This window comes from Cloeon dipterum, chromosome X, assembly GCF_949628265.1.
Source record: "Cloeon dipterum chromosome X, ieCloDipt1.1, whole genome shotgun sequence".
NCBI lineage: Eukaryota > Metazoa > Arthropoda > Insecta > Ephemeroptera > Baetidae > Cloeon > Cloeon dipterum.
This window is the reverse complement of record NC_088790.1, coordinates 26,773,770-26,788,437: the sequence shown is the minus strand read 5'-3', so window position 1 is coordinate 26,788,437 and position 14,668 is coordinate 26,773,770. Positions and strand designations below refer to the sequence as shown.

The window sequence follows — 14,668 nt, the reverse complement described above, 5'->3', positions numbered from 1 at the left end:
CGATTTCCCGGTGAATCGAAAACATGACTTTTCACATTTCCAAAATATCCAATTTTCCTGCGAGCGTAATGCCGCACTCGCCTTAAACTAATTACGTGCTAATTGCAAAAAGATGCTCTCAAAGTCATCACGGAACTGCGATTACAAACAGTAATAATCCCGAGGAATTTGTTCGGGAGGGTGAGAAAGCCTCTTTCGAATTCGCCTCCAATCTGCTTAATTAAGGCGAAGGCTCGCCTGCTCGCAAAGTTTTCCTTTGAGACGATTTCTCCGCGTCAGAACTGGTGTAACGGGTGTTTGTATGCAACCCGCTCGTTAAGCGTGCCCAACCGGCGGCATAACTAGCATTTACGGGGATTAAAGCAGAAAGCTGCTGTTCTTTGTCTTGGGAGAAGATTCACGCAAAGTTCTCTCAAGCGTAAATTCAATTTGTTGCAATTTGGGCTGAAAATTTTCACACTCACAATCACAACTATTATTTGATTAGATCAGCCGGCGGAATATTATTTTACATGATGAGTGCAAATGGGAGGGTTTAGAATAAAGTGAGAGAGATGAAATTGTTCATTGCATGGTAATTTATTTAAGTATATTTGCTCTGAAAGATGTAAATTTAATTTCCAGCCATTTGTGCACGGCTGAATATATTTCTTACTTAATGCTACAAATATTAAGGAGAACCGCGGCCTATTCCAATAAAACGTTATGTTTAAATTTAATTAAAACTGATTTTTACCATCAAAATTTAGGCCAATCCAAAAATAATTGTTCATTTGCAAATGCCAAAATTTTCTAATCGAATTATGAAGTTAAAAAAGAAGTTAAACTGTTTTTTGCCTTCATCCAGAGCTAAATAATTTTGTTTGCAGAGTAATGTACGACTGTGCGGAGCAGTGGGATCCACAGTCAGACATTTCGCAGGTCTACACTTACGTGGTGTTTGCGTCTACCTTCGGATTGCCACTGGCGCTGCTTTTCTGGACATATTCCGTGACTTCCTGGACACTGTGGTTCAGTAACAAAGCACAAAGGGTGCAGCTGGTCAACAACAGCGAAGTGAGCAGGATGAAAAATAGAGTCAAGGTATCGGATTTCAGTTGATTTTTTTTTGCAATCCAATCTCATTGAAAAATATATGAAATTTCATATTATTGAAGCCCTTTTAAACTTTGTTTACAGGTTTTCAAGATCTCAGTGGCAATTGTAGTGAGTTTTGTGGTTTGCTGGCTTCCCCTGCAAACATTTGTCATTCTGTACTACTCGCTGCCCGAATTCAGAGGCTACTTGTCCGACTACCACAAAAACGTGTACGGCATTTCGTACTTCTGCTGCCACTACTTGGCCTGCGCCAACAGCTGCATCAATCCCCTGCTCTACTGCTACATGAATAAAAATTTCAGGGTAGATGGAATAATTGTTTTTGTGGGCTAATTTAATTAATAAAAAATGAATTTGAAATAATAGGAAGACTTGAAAGACTGGCTGACTTCAAGAATTAGGTGTCGGACAAAAGAGGATAGAAGAAATTTATCTTTGCAAAACAACACGGGCTCAAAGGAAGAATTCTCAAGAATCTCGCGCATCAGGTACAGTGCGAGAACGTCAGTTTCAAATGGTATGTAATTTAATATAATTAAAAAAATTATAATTATATTTCCTCATTAAAGTTCGCATTGATACCACGTCATTGTAAAATTAATGGTCATTGAAGAGAAAAGACAACGGTGATTTTGATGAAACAGGTAATTCTGATTATTCATTAAAATATTTTCCAAAGAGTAGAGAACAACAGTTTTGATTAACAAGCGAGAACGTATTATTATGAAGAGTCAACGTATTAAATTGTTACAGGGTCAGTCTGGCGATCACATCTTGAAATGGTCCGCTGCTCGAACTTGCTTGGAATGCCTTTGCAAACTGTTCCTTCAGGTTTTCTGGGAGCTGTGAGACAGGCGAATAAATTGAATGAAAACAAAAGAATCCATTAGTTTCAAACCTTCTTGTAAAAGTCCTTAGCAGCGACAGAAAAAATCGCTAAATCTTGACTTTCACACCGACCGATCCGAGCTTGAATCACAGGAAATCTAACAATGCCAGTTAAGAAAAGTTTGTAAAGAGATTATTTTTTAGATTTTTTTTCAATTGAAAAAGGATACAGAGCTTTGAGCCACGGGTTGCTGGAGGCGCCGACGAAAATGCACGTCAGACTCCAAACTGACATTCCTACCGGGGAACATTGAGTAAAGTTTGAGAGACACAAGACCAGCCAGTCCTGCAGGAGAGGCAGCTGCTCCCGCCCACACACGTCTGACAAGAGCTGGGAAGTAAAATGTTTGATTTAATTGAATCAAAAAACATTTATCTGCACATCAGTACCTGGAATACGACATGCGCCATTAGCTGGGGGTGCGGCTGGTGGTTGGAAATAAATTCGCCGATCACTTTGGTCAGCATTTCCGATGGAGGGAAAAACTCTGAGAGGACCGCAGGCATCACTTGGCAAACGGCTCTGGCCTCCTCAGGGTAGCCTTTTTTGATCCTGGAAATATTTCTTAGTTTGTACCAACAGCTGAATTTTTTAAGTGAACTTTTACTTATCAAAAAGGGCAGACGTTTTCTCAAGGGCTTGCAGAAGCTCTTCCGGGTCCTCGGTCGGATCGATTACGCTTTTTTGACTGGTGTACATGCATGCGAGAAGAAGCCGCAGACCGGCCATGCTGGTGCCAGGGTGCGTCGACCTGAGCCTCTCCAGGGCGAGCCGAGTTATCTGACTCTTTGAAGACGCATCCATCGAGCCAAATATTATCAGCCGCTCAATGCCCTAAATTTTTGTAAAAAAACACGTCATATTGAGGAAAAACTTAGCTAATTTGATTGCTAAATTAAAAATACCAGGGAAATTATTCATCACTGTGACGCATCTGGTGTAGCTTTATAAAAATTTAACAAAGCATTTTTTGTTTCCTTAATTTACTTACTATAAAAAATATTAAAAACTTAACTGTAGGAAAATTCACATGATTTTTGCGTAAAGAAAATTTGATATTTAAAATTCCCTTATTAAATATTCGAGTACAAAAATATTCTTGTTGTCCAGGTATTAAAATTTGGGACCTTTTTTAACATTCTAGTACTATTTGTGCACGCTGATTTGAATTTTTGACGGTCAAATTAATATTTTAAACAAAAAAATCAGTGGTTAATATGCGCTAAAAATAAACGCTGCCTTACCTTTACTAAGGCCATCGAAAGGTTGGTCTGCCCCGAGGTCGCCAACGCCAGTGCAAGTTGGAACAGAGCTGCGGACAGCTCTTCCGCACGTCCTTCCTCCAAAAGGAAAAAGATCAACGCCCACAAAGTGTACAGATGTCTTTCACTGTGGCTATTTGAACTGCAAAATCTTTTGTAGCACTTGCCTTGCAATTTTTTAATGAATATGCTCACCCAGACGCAAGGTCCATGTGTTTCTGCACGTATTCGATGGCCATTGGCAGGAAGTCGGCTAAGAGCTCTCCTTGCAGTAAAAACAACAAACTTTGAAGGCCGCAAAGTCTGGACGTAACGAATCCACTGCGCAAGCTTGTGTCCAACAGTTTTTTCACTCTTTCCAGCAACTCAGGCTCCATCTACAAAAAGCAGTTAAAATGGTTACAAATTTAATTTATTATTCCAATTTTAGCAGTTTGTGCGGGGGTTGTGGCATGATTTAAAGTTGAATGATACTGATTTTTTTTTTATTAAAAAATGATATTACATGCAAAGTTAACCCTAATCGACCAATTTTTCTGACCAATCAGATGTTTATTGCCAGTTTCCTACGAAATTGACAGCACTTGACCATGTTTTCTCAAATCATGATTTGGAATCCTCTCATCTATCTGACAGAGCGTGTCTTTTATTGGGCAAATGCGGAAATTCAGTGAAAATCACGATTGCAGAAATTCCTTAGAGAATTCTCCATTAGAAACAATGCTATCTTTGAGGCCGATTTTCTCGTAAATTTACGGCGTTCAACCAATCTTGAAGGAAATAAAAAAATAATAAATAATTTTTATTTGTTTGTAAGGTCAGGACGAGAATCCAATTGATTTACTTGCATTTAAAAAAAATATACAATTCCTAAACCAACAAGCAAAACCTTTTCAAACTAGTTTTTTTAATAATAATTTTTGAAGATCACAAGTTTTCGTTTCACCTGGTCAATTGCAACAGTGGCTTTGCAAACTCCAATTGTCAGCAGCTGGTGCATTATTTCGTCCTCGACTGGATGATTTTTGCTGATTTCCAAACACCTGTGCAGCATCCACTCGAACTGGGACCGCTCGGTGAAAACGTCCGACAACATCAACACAGACCTGATGACCTCCACTTGCAGCACGAGTTGCGTTTGCGCCTGAATAAAAAATAAATAAATGAAAGAGCGCAGGAGGAATATTTTACACTTTACCTGTGGGTCAGTTAGTTGGGTGTAGTGCTCGAGTAAAAAGTGTAAGCATGAATGGATATCCAGTCCTAACGCTTTGAGTCGCTGTTCCCTTTTTGTATAATCTTCATGAACTATAAACACACAAGAATTTATTTTCTTTGGTAAGGGGAATGACATAGATTTTACCAGGTAATGATGGGTTTTCAGATCTTTGAATTGTCTCCAAGATATATTTCCTTGACAGCTGGCTATGCCCATAGCTCCTGGAATATATAAATTGAATAAAATCATTTTTTTTAAAAATAATTCATGGAAACCTTGCATTCAAGCCGTAACGCTCTAAATTGCTCTGTCCTTTGCTTGATGAGTCAAGCTTGTAGAACGCTTTTTTCAGTCTGGCCTCGCTGAAATTTAACTTTGGGCTAGAAAATCAATAAATAAACCTTCAAAAAACATACATTTCATCGCTTCCTCTTGGAATGTGAACATAAGAGCCAGAGACGAGACGCCCTGGTTCGGGAAGCACCAGACTTTGCAGAATGAGCGAAGTGATGCCCCTAACTGCCAGGCACTGGGCCTGACTTATTGCTGTCACCTCCTCGGGTTGCAGCTCATGCTCCAAACTCGCGTTCAGCACGCCCAAATAGGCCATCCAGCTTTCCTCGAAATGCTGTCTTTTCGACCATCCCAAGGTGTTCAACCTAGGGAGATAACATTTCTTACACTCGCACTCCACTAACGAATTAAACTTTAATTTCAAGAGGGTTGATACTGCAAAATCATTGTTGCCAATGCATGAATTCATCCATTAGGATTAATTTCAAGCCAAAACTGACTTAAGTAGCGCCGCAAGTTTTTGAGAAAAGTGTCTGCAAAGTTAGCATGCTTTTCAAATGGTGGGGACTGTCTCCTTGCTTGAAATCTGATTTTATTTCAAAACAAGAGTTTTCCTAAAAGGTTTTATACGCTTTTGGACAGATCTCGACCAGAGGAATCGAAATCTGCCATGAAAATGTGGTCAAGAGCTGGAAATTTTAGAGAAAATTTGAATTTTTACTGTAGCAAGGTCCTTTATTGAATGTTGTAAATTAATTGTTTAATCTGCTTAATGCATCCAACAATTCAAATTGTTTTCAATTGTCGTCCTTTATTGATCCACATTAAACTAAGGTTTAGCTCAAATTGTTTAAAAATAAAATTTGCATTCTTGCGTTTTATTTGAGCCAAGATTTCATACCTGAATATGAACTGCTCCAAGACGTCAGTCTCCATCAAAAAGTCGACGGGCAAGGTGGGAAACTGGACATCTGGTGAAGGAGTCCAGCCCATTTTGAAAGCCTCCGGTGGCGTTGAGGCGTGGACAAACAGTGGCGGCAGAAGCGCCAGACTCCGAATCACAGTCTGCAATGGCTCTAGGAGAAATCTCGGGATTTTCGGATTTCTCTCGTGAAGCCCGTCTAGGACGCAGAGTAAGGTTGCGATCTGGACCTTGGCGCTTGTCGCGTCGTCACCGATTCCTGTTCAAATTTGATTATTCTCGGCGAATGACGACTCAAAGCCAAATCAATTACCTGGCGGCGCCGGCAGCGACTTGACTTTGAAGAGCATGAGGGTTATTTTGAAGAGCGAGCTGCACGCAGAGAGAATCATCGTGACTAGAGTGGGCTCGTTTGGCCAGCTCAGGGACAAAACTGACGACGCCGTGTTCAGCAGCACACTAAGGCTGGAGAGCGATTTTTTGTAGAACGAGGGCGTTGCCTGAATGAATAAAGCGATTAATTTAAGACTGATGTCGTGAATGAAATAACCTACTTCCAGACACAGCAAGCCGAAAATAAAGATGTTCCTTGGATACTCTTTGAGGAGTCGTATTGCTATGTAAGCACTGAGTGCTCTTGCCAGAGGAATAATTTTTGAGGTCCACTCTGGATTTTCCAAACACTGGGATAATCTTGTACTGTACATATCCTAAAGATTTTCTCGGTTTTTATTTCAGATAGTTGGTGGAAATTTAACTCTTACTTCATTATTAACGTCTGGAGAAATTTGAACGAAGTTCTCCAGCTGAGTAAAGAGGAACTTTTGGGAAGCAATCAAAAGAGGACTTGTTTCGTAGCCACCATTGCTTAGCTGTTTTAAAGAAATAAATATCTCATTATCAAATCATTTGATTTACTTACCACCTCGGTTGATTCAGCACCGATCAAAATGCAGTATTCTAGAGCACTCCAATCAAACTCTGGTAAGTTCATCACGGCCATCACGTCGTTCACAGACAAGTTATTAAGAAGCTTTGCACAGCACTCTGGATCGCACGATTTGCTCCTGAAATGGTTGATTTTAAAATGCATAAAAATTAATAGGAAGTGAGGTTGACGTACCGTTCTTTAATTTGAATCAAAAGCAGTTTCTGATCTGCTTCATCACTGGCGCTTGATAGCGTTGCAGGAGAAATCTCAGGAGACTCCCCGAAAACCCTTGATCGAAGCTTCGTCAGCAGACTCCTTAGACGCTCGTGTCTGCACAATTAACAAAAAATAAGAAACTAATGCCACCGGAAAATGAAAAAATTGTGAATAACTATTTTTTTAAATAAAAAAACTTTTTCAACGTGTTTTTAGACTAATTTATGAATTCAGCACCTCTCTTCCAGTCCGTAGATGAGCGTGTCCAGTTCGCCCTGAGACACCTTGCTAGACGCCTCCTCCTGCGAGAGCAGCATCAGCATTTCGGTCCTTCGACACGCCAAATTGGTCAGCTGCCTCTGGACGGCGAGCGCGCCGACCAAGGGCAGCAGCTGGCCCACGAGCAGGGTGAGCAGCGGCCAGGTCTGCTCCTGGTGCACGCCCTCGAGCAGGGCCGTGGCCAGTCTGGAAGCCATGGCTGCCGAGGTCATGGGCACCGACGGACAGGCGGCCAGCAGCAGGCCGCTGGCGGAAGAGTCTCGGTTGACCGTGTCGATCAATTCGTGGACAGGCACCTCCTTGCTCAGCAGCACCACTGACGTCAGATGGTTTCGCAGAAGCCACTGCAGGTGCTCTTCCTCCCCAAAGGTGTCGCACTGCGTTAAAAAGAAAACGGACACGCAGTGAGTTTTGAGCCGGCGTTTCGGGTATTTGGTGAGGACAGGGCCGCTCCTTGATTGAATTCATTTATTTAGTTTAAAACATCTAAGATAATCGCTTTAAAAGAGCTGCCCGTTGGTGCGAGTGTCAAGTGTGATTAAATAAAGTCCATTATAACAAATTAGAGTTAAAGAGAGCTACAGGAAATGATCAAAAAGTGCCGTGAACGTGAAATTCAATCAAAATTCTATTGGAAATTATTGGGTCGGAAATGAAAATAAAATACCACACATACTTCTTGCAAAGAACGTACTACTAAGTCTGAGAAGAAAATGAGGCCAGCTCTGCGGACCGTCTCCAGACTGGTGCAAGTGAGCCTGAAATTTCAGTTAAAGCGAGTGCGGCGCGATAGAAACGACAATTTACTGTTTATCAGACGTCTTTCCAATCAGCTGCGACCAAAAGGGCCGACTGCCACAGCCGAGCAGCACCAGCAGATACGACCACTGCACCGCGAGCGTCGGACAAAAGGGGGAAATCTTCAGGAAGAGCTGGTTGCTTGAATTAATGTTCAGCCGGTCTTCCTGCACGAGTTGGATTGCGGCTGTTGCAACCTTGCAGTACGCACCTGTCAAACGGGGTAATTAAAAATTAAATTTGTGACTCGCAGTGACTCACCAGACTCTAGCAAATAAATTACTATCAGGAGAAGGTGGGCAGCTTGCTGCTGCAAAAAGTCGGCGGAGCTCTGTTGAAGACCGCAGTTGGTCACCAAGTGACAAACTCGCTTCATTACAGTCTCCACGGTTAAAAATAACAGTCTGTAAAATTTTACCAGCTTGGAATATATAGTTCTTTGGGGATTATTTATGGATTACCTTGCTAAAATCACTTCTGGCGGGTCAGAGGAAAGGGAAACATTGAGGGGATCAGACATGTTCTTCCTGATATCAAGATTCAGCTGGACTATTCTTTGCAGAACATCATCTTCAGACCCAACGACCACCAGATGGGAAAGGGCAACAGAACAACTCGCCAGCCAACGCTGATTTGAGATGAATAAATCTTCAGACTGCAAAATCATAATTATTCATCGAGTCCAAGAATTCAACAGGGGATTTTTATAGCAGACAATTAAAGCAAGTCACATCTACAAACGTAAAAACGCTTACTAAAAACGATACAATAGGGTCCATCTCATCAAAACCCTCAACATTTTCTGCAAGCTTTGAGTTATGCGATGGTCAAGAAAGAGTTGAACAAATAAGAATATAAAATATTCACCGGTGCTTCTGCAAACAAAAGCAGCAAAAATGGGTCAAGGTTTTCGGTGACCGACTTGGGCAGCGTCCTGAACAGCTGCATCAGCGAGTCCAGCGCCTCCCAACTGTCCAGCCGCACCTGGAAGCTGGCCAGAAGAGGGAGCAGAGCGTCTAAGATCTTGAGCGCCCACCGACTCGACCTCTCCTTGTCCCTTCTGCTCTGATGCAAAATGAGAGCAAGAAGTCGCAGCACCTAAATTTAAATTTATTATATTGAATTTTTAATTAATTATAAAAATAATATTACCTCATGGTAATCAACTAATCTCAAGAGGACTGCAACCAATACTTCCTTCTGAGTTTCCAGCTCGGAAGATTCTGCCAAACCGTGTCCACTTCGAGACACAAACACGTCTTCAACAATCGGAACCAGAGCAGGAATGCCTGTGAAAAAATATGATAATCAAAATAAACACCAACCGTAAGAGGTCCCTTACAGTGTGTTTGCGGTGGTTGTCCGCTGGCCATGAGTCCGTCACAGAGTTGCAATATTTCCGGCACTCCAATTATTGCTTTCGAGTGGTTCTTCTCATAGGACAACTGCACCAGGAATTTGAAAATCTGCGGCACGAGCAGCTGGGCTTTGTGCGTGTGGCCCTCCTCGATCAGCTCAAACTGCTTCAGGACGAAATTGATGAAAATCCTTTCACTGTCCAGCAAGCAGTAGTTCACTCGCAGGAGGACCAGTTGGCTGAGCAGGCTCAAAACTGCACACTGCAGCTCTACATCGCTCGATGTCGTGTATTGCTGAAAGAGAATATAAATATTTTTTTAAATAAAAATCTCATTTAATATTTTAAGATTGGAAAAAGGATGACAAATCTTTTCATACCTCTAATGATTTGATGACCATCGGTTCAAACAATTTGATGTAGGCTGCCAACGAGGCTTTGTCTTTGCTCCTGATCGCTTTATTGCTCGGCTTCAGGCTCTCCACCGCGTATTTGAGTTCCTGGCTCTTGACCAGGTCGCTACTTCCTGATCGCAACGCCTCGATACTGGCGAAAACCTGTCTGTAGTGCGTGGCGAAACAGCCTTCGTAAAGGCCGTTGCCAAAGATCAGAGTTTCGCTGGCGCTTGGCGTGAAAGAGTTGGAACCAAATAGACTTCTCAGGAGCTGAAATGTAGAATAGATTAGAAAACTTGTAAAAAGAGGAAAAAAATAATTTTTGTACCCGTTGAACACTCTTCACAGTTGTAACAGGACAAACAGACACGGTGCACTTCAAGTATTGCAGCAACTCCTCGGCAACTCTGCCCACTTCCGTGATGGTGGCAAATTCCAAAAGTTGTGCCAGAACTGTCAGGGTTGAGCTCAAAAGGGAGAGGAACTTCTCACTCGCTTGCGTGTCCAAAGTCAGCTAAAGGATTTCGATTTTATTCTCCACTAAAAAGCTTTTTAAAGTCAAGAACTTACTTTGTAATTGGAGTGCGAGCATTTGATCAAATCAAGTATGTAAAGACTCTGCTGGCTTGCTGAAAACTGATTGGCAAAGTGTCTGTGGCCTTTTTTGTCATCTTTTTCCTCCCCTACGATAAAAAAATTTTAATTAAAAAATTTAGAACTCAAGAAATGATATCCTCACCTCCAGATTTGTCTGCCTGATCCTTTTTCTTCTTGATCGGCGACTGCAGTGCATTCAACGCTTGTGGCAAAACGTTTTTAGAGACAGGAGTGTCGTCCAGAGTGACGGCAAACATCGCCAGCAGCTGGCACGTGTGATTCCACAGCTGTTCTGTCACGGTAGCCAGTTTACTTTCTTGGATGAAATGGTGCCACTGTTGCTTTGGAAGTTCCTCTTCGGAAGTTGTGCTCGAACTGGAAGAGTCCTTTTTACTCAGGCAAAAGCCTAGTGCTCCTGAAATTGGTCCAATTAATCCCTGATGTAATATTTTTTCCTCTATCGTACCTTCAAGAAGTTTTCCTGCGAATAATATCAGCTTCTGTTGGCATCCAAGGTCAATTGTAACGGGGGAAGTGGTTAGAAGGGCGCAGACGGAAGAAAGAAATAAGGTTGCTGGGCTGCAGTTTTCGTTGGGCTTGATTTCTGATTGACTGGAAAAACATTTGTAGGGGAAAAAATAAATATGTGATTAAAATTACCTTGCTGCTTTCTTTAGAGTGGCTTTTTTCTCCTTTCGGCTCAAGTAAAAGCAGCCCCAAGCCTTTTGATATATTTTTGGAGGATAACTGCTAGAAATTTCAGCTAGGGCTTCACAGCAACCAAACTGTTAAGATCCAGAGTTGAGATTAATTCAGCTGGATTGGCCAATCTTACCGTTATGAATTTAGTTCTTGACGTGAGCAGCGTGTTTTTAAGAATTGCTACCACTCTGGACAGATTGGCACCTAATTTTACTTTGGCATCCACCTGTCCTGAATATAAATTGGAGGCTGGCTCCAGGTATTTCGAGCCAACTTCCCTAGCATTACTGGTCAGAGCATCTTCCAGAGGGTTGTCATGAGCCATGTATAAATTTGGAATAATTCTGGAATATTAAGAAAGATCAAATAATAAAACAAATCAATGCAATTTTCACTCTTTCGTACTTGACGAGTGCAGCGCAAGCTGCTGTTCGAACCCTGGCGTCTTCATCACCTAGAAGATGGAGGACGACGTCGTTTAATAAAATGTGCTGCAAGTGGTCACTCCCAGAGACGTGGGCCAAAATTGTGAACTTTAATTCAGAGACTAGTTCCAGCAGTCGAACCTGAAAGTTGTATTCAACACAGATTTAAAATATTAAAAATAAACCTTTCATTTTTTTATTTAGACAGTATGTAATTGTGATTACCTTAACAAGCCAGTATGGATTTTCTCTGTGCTGCACCGCAGCCTCAATGAGAGGAAGAGCTAGAATACTTTCCGAGCTATCCATCAGGGCACAAATGCAACTGGACAATGTTGCTAGAGTTTGATGAACTGTCACAGAAGATTCGCCGTTGATTCCCTTGAAAAGAAAACATTATTTTTTGTATCAATTTGCAGGCATTCTTCATACTTTTAGGATTGGCTCCACGATTTGATCGATTAAAATTCCTGAGCTCCAGAAGTGGTTTTGATTCGACCTGAGCACTGCGTTGATCAAAGAGGCAGACACCTGGCTGGACAAAGTCTGCAGTTGCGGGTCAGGGTGGCTGGAGAAGAGCAAAACGTCCGACACACACTGACTCTCTATTTGAAAATATTTTAATTAAATTATTCCGATGATGAGCAGAAAATCCAACCTGGATCGCATTTGTCGATAGGCAGCATCACCGCTTTCGGATACATCGCGAAAACTGCTGAGAGACAGCCCATGGCCAGGGCCTTGACGCTGACCCGAACCTCAGAGTCTTCCCAAAGGTCGCCGTGCGTGCCCTTCAAAAGGTACTGGTGGGTTAGCAATCTAGTGCAGTAAACCAGGGACACGTCAGGGTCCGTGAAAGCGCCAGTGTTGCAGGGCCGAGCTGATTTAGGGGAAGTTGGCTCTGAGTCAACAAGAGAAGGCGCTGCCTCGCTCTCGGACTGGTCTTCCGCAAAGGAATCGTCCCTCGGGATTCGAATCGGTATGTGCACTGGACTCTCCAGAACACCCTCTAAACCTGAAATACGTGATAGAAAAAAATTGAATTGTTGAGTATTAAAAAAGGGAAACTAAAAAAATGGATAAATCACAGGAATGGCGATTGTGAGATTAGAATAAATGTTAAAATTATGTTTTATAAAATATTATTGCCAGCATTTAAATAATCTAGAACTACCCTGATGCCAGGGTTAGAATGTGATATGTATCTTTCAGGAATTTTCATCAAAATGAAAGGAAAAGATGTCGATCCCAACCTTGCAACGAGAGCAGTGGATACAAAGTTGGGTCCAACGGCAGATCAAGATCTCTGGTTGGAGGTTCGTTGCCCATCTGCAGTTTAGACGCTGGAAAGTAAACTGCCGGTTCGTCCACCAAACTTCCAGGCTCTTCGTTGCTGTAGGAAGTGGCGACGCTCAGCTGGCCTGAAAAATCATACTGAAGAACGAAGCCATTTGAACCCAAACTGCAGCACTTACTGAACGTTCGTTTCTTCAAAACGGAATCGATATTGGCGATAAACGACCTTCCCAGGCCAGTTTGATCTGTCAGCATTTCCAAAACCACGGCAGGACAGTTGCGCAAAAACTGCTGCAGACACTCCATCGCCGCATTGGCCACATTGTGGTCGGCATGCATCGCAAAGTGTAGACACAGCTCATAAATCTGATAAGAAAAAACATAAAAAAATAGTAAACAATGTTACAAATCGTCCTGGTTTCAGTAAAATTGCGCAACGTTCAACAAACACCCAAATTTTCATTGTCGAATTGAGTGTTGACCTTTTCTTGCAACAAGGAAATTCGTATTTGGTTGTTAAAAGTTGCGCACCAGGACGAAATAATACAACAATGCGTGCAAGAAAATAAATATACCTGAATGAACGATTCTTTACTGACTAGTGGGTGCTCAAGAGACCCTTCAGCCAAAGAGCCCTTAATGTGCGGCATCAAAACTCTAAAAAAGCCCAGAGCTCCGATTATTGCTGCGGTTTCGACGTCGTCTTTGAGTGGCAGGAGCGAGGAGAGCACCGACGTCAGGCTCCAGGACAAAAACATTGGCGGCTTTTTGCAGTTAAGACAAATGGACAGTATGCAGGAGGCTGCTGTGCGACGAGCCACTGCCGACACTTGGTTCAAATTTGCCAGCAGAGTTTTCAGCAGCATCTGAAGAGCACAAAATAAGCTTAAATTTCAAAATAAGCAGTCCAAATAAACCTTAATCTCAGCATCTGCAGCAAACGTGCCAATTGAAGTGAAAATTTGCTCAACAGCCACGGCCAAGGTTTCCAGCACCTGCTCCTCTGGTCTCTTGGCAATCTGGTCCAGGCACGGCACCAAATTCTGCATGTAAACCCTTCCTTTTTGGGGCCGAATCAGGTGGCTCAGAGCGCCAAAGCGCCACAGGGCAGCTCGTAAGGACCTCGGATTGCCGTTTTTCTTTATTTCCTTGTGCAATTCTAATTGAATTTTGCCAACATTTCCTTCCAACAAGGCCTAGAAATGAAAACAAAAATAGTAATTTCGTTCGAGATAAAAAACGGAATAAAAATACCCTGGTAATGATGTTCAAACTCTCGTCAGCTGCCATACGAACGTCGGTGTCGTCGTCTCCAGCCGTGGTCAACAAAGTTTCAAAAGCAATGCTCAACATCTTAATGAATTCAGCTGTGTTCCTCAGTCCTGGCGCACAAATCGCTTCAGACACCACCACACAATGCTGCATTTTTTCCTTTTTCCTAAAAAAACAATTTGTTTTGAAAATTCTTATGCACCTTAACAGATGGATTATTTTTTAGAAAATTAAGCTAAAGTTTCAAGACATTTAAATTTTAAAAGCTCAGCGGGCCAACCTGTTTTGTGTGTCCTCCGAGGAGCCGATGGGCAGTTTGAGCGAGTCAAACGCCTTGATCAACTTCTCCAAGCTCGTCATGACGATCGGCCGGGAAAACTAGTGGAAATTCAGCGGAAAATCACGGCATCCTCTTCACACAATCCCGTCTGACAGTTCCCTGGAAGATTTATTTTGATTCTCCGATATTGGATCCAGCTGGAGGAGCTCAACAGGCCACTCCCTCTCGACGTTCGAATTCTGCCGCCAAAGCAGCGTGCAAAGACAAAGATTTCCAATGTTAAGATCTGCAGCGGCGAAAATGCCTAGCTTCAAGGCAAATTATGGAACACGAGTTCGAAAGTTTTGCGTTTTCTGAACAGAATTCGCAAAACAGACGCGTAATTCCGTAAATTTGAGTGCGCCGGTGCGAAAAGAGGATCTCGACAGCTGCCAGC

At 42.3% G+C, this 14,668-nt stretch overlaps 2 protein-coding genes across 3 annotated transcripts; one reads left to right on the top strand and one right to left on the bottom strand.

Moving 5' to 3' along the window:
• The first annotated feature begins 850 nt into the window (after positions 1-850).
• LOC135946846 (RYamide receptor-like) lies at positions 851-1,693 on the top strand. The gene is made up of 4 exons (XM_065495267.1): positions 851-1,083; positions 1,180-1,401; positions 1,465-1,615; positions 1,668-1,693. The coding sequence occupies exons 1-4, from the start codon at positions 874-876 to the stop codon at positions 1,691-1,693; spliced, it is 609 nt and encodes a 202-aa protein (XP_065351339.1). The 5' UTR covers positions 851-873.
• A 35-nt stretch (positions 1,694-1,728) lies between these two features.
• htt (huntingtin) lies at positions 1,729-14,508 on the bottom strand. Of its 2 annotated transcripts, none has more exons than XM_065496105.1 (43): positions 14,233-14,508; positions 13,935-14,118; positions 13,598-13,876; positions 13,256-13,546; positions 12,860-13,046; positions 12,638-12,805; positions 12,043-12,399; positions 11,817-11,989; positions 11,610-11,765; positions 11,365-11,525; positions 11,093-11,303; positions 10,918-11,042; positions 10,724-10,869; positions 10,400-10,672; positions 10,231-10,343; positions 9,989-10,174; positions 9,646-9,930; positions 9,251-9,560; positions 9,061-9,197; positions 8,776-9,006; positions 8,370-8,563; positions 8,170-8,312; positions 7,918-8,119; positions 7,787-7,868; positions 7,069-7,487; positions 6,808-6,945; positions 6,607-6,751; positions 6,449-6,556; positions 6,239-6,394; positions 5,998-6,184; positions 5,664-5,943; positions 4,885-5,127; positions 4,744-4,830; positions 4,613-4,689; positions 4,448-4,557; positions 4,196-4,393; positions 3,445-3,626; positions 3,232-3,391; positions 2,595-2,821; positions 2,377-2,539; positions 2,157-2,317; positions 1,997-2,084; positions 1,729-1,941 (listed from the first exon to the last, which is right to left on the bottom strand). In XM_065496105.1, exons 1-43 carry the CDS (start codon positions 14,310-14,312, stop codon positions 1,846-1,848), a joined length of 7,899 nt encoding a protein of 2,632 aa, XP_065352177.1. In that variant the 5' UTR covers positions 14,313-14,508; the 3' UTR covers positions 1,729-1,845. The 2 variants fall into 2 exon arrangements, with proteins under 2 accessions (XP_065352177.1, XP_065352178.1); XM_065496106.1 differs by having other exon boundaries at positions 7,805-7,868.
• Between the last annotated feature and the right edge of the window lie 160 nt (positions 14,509-14,668).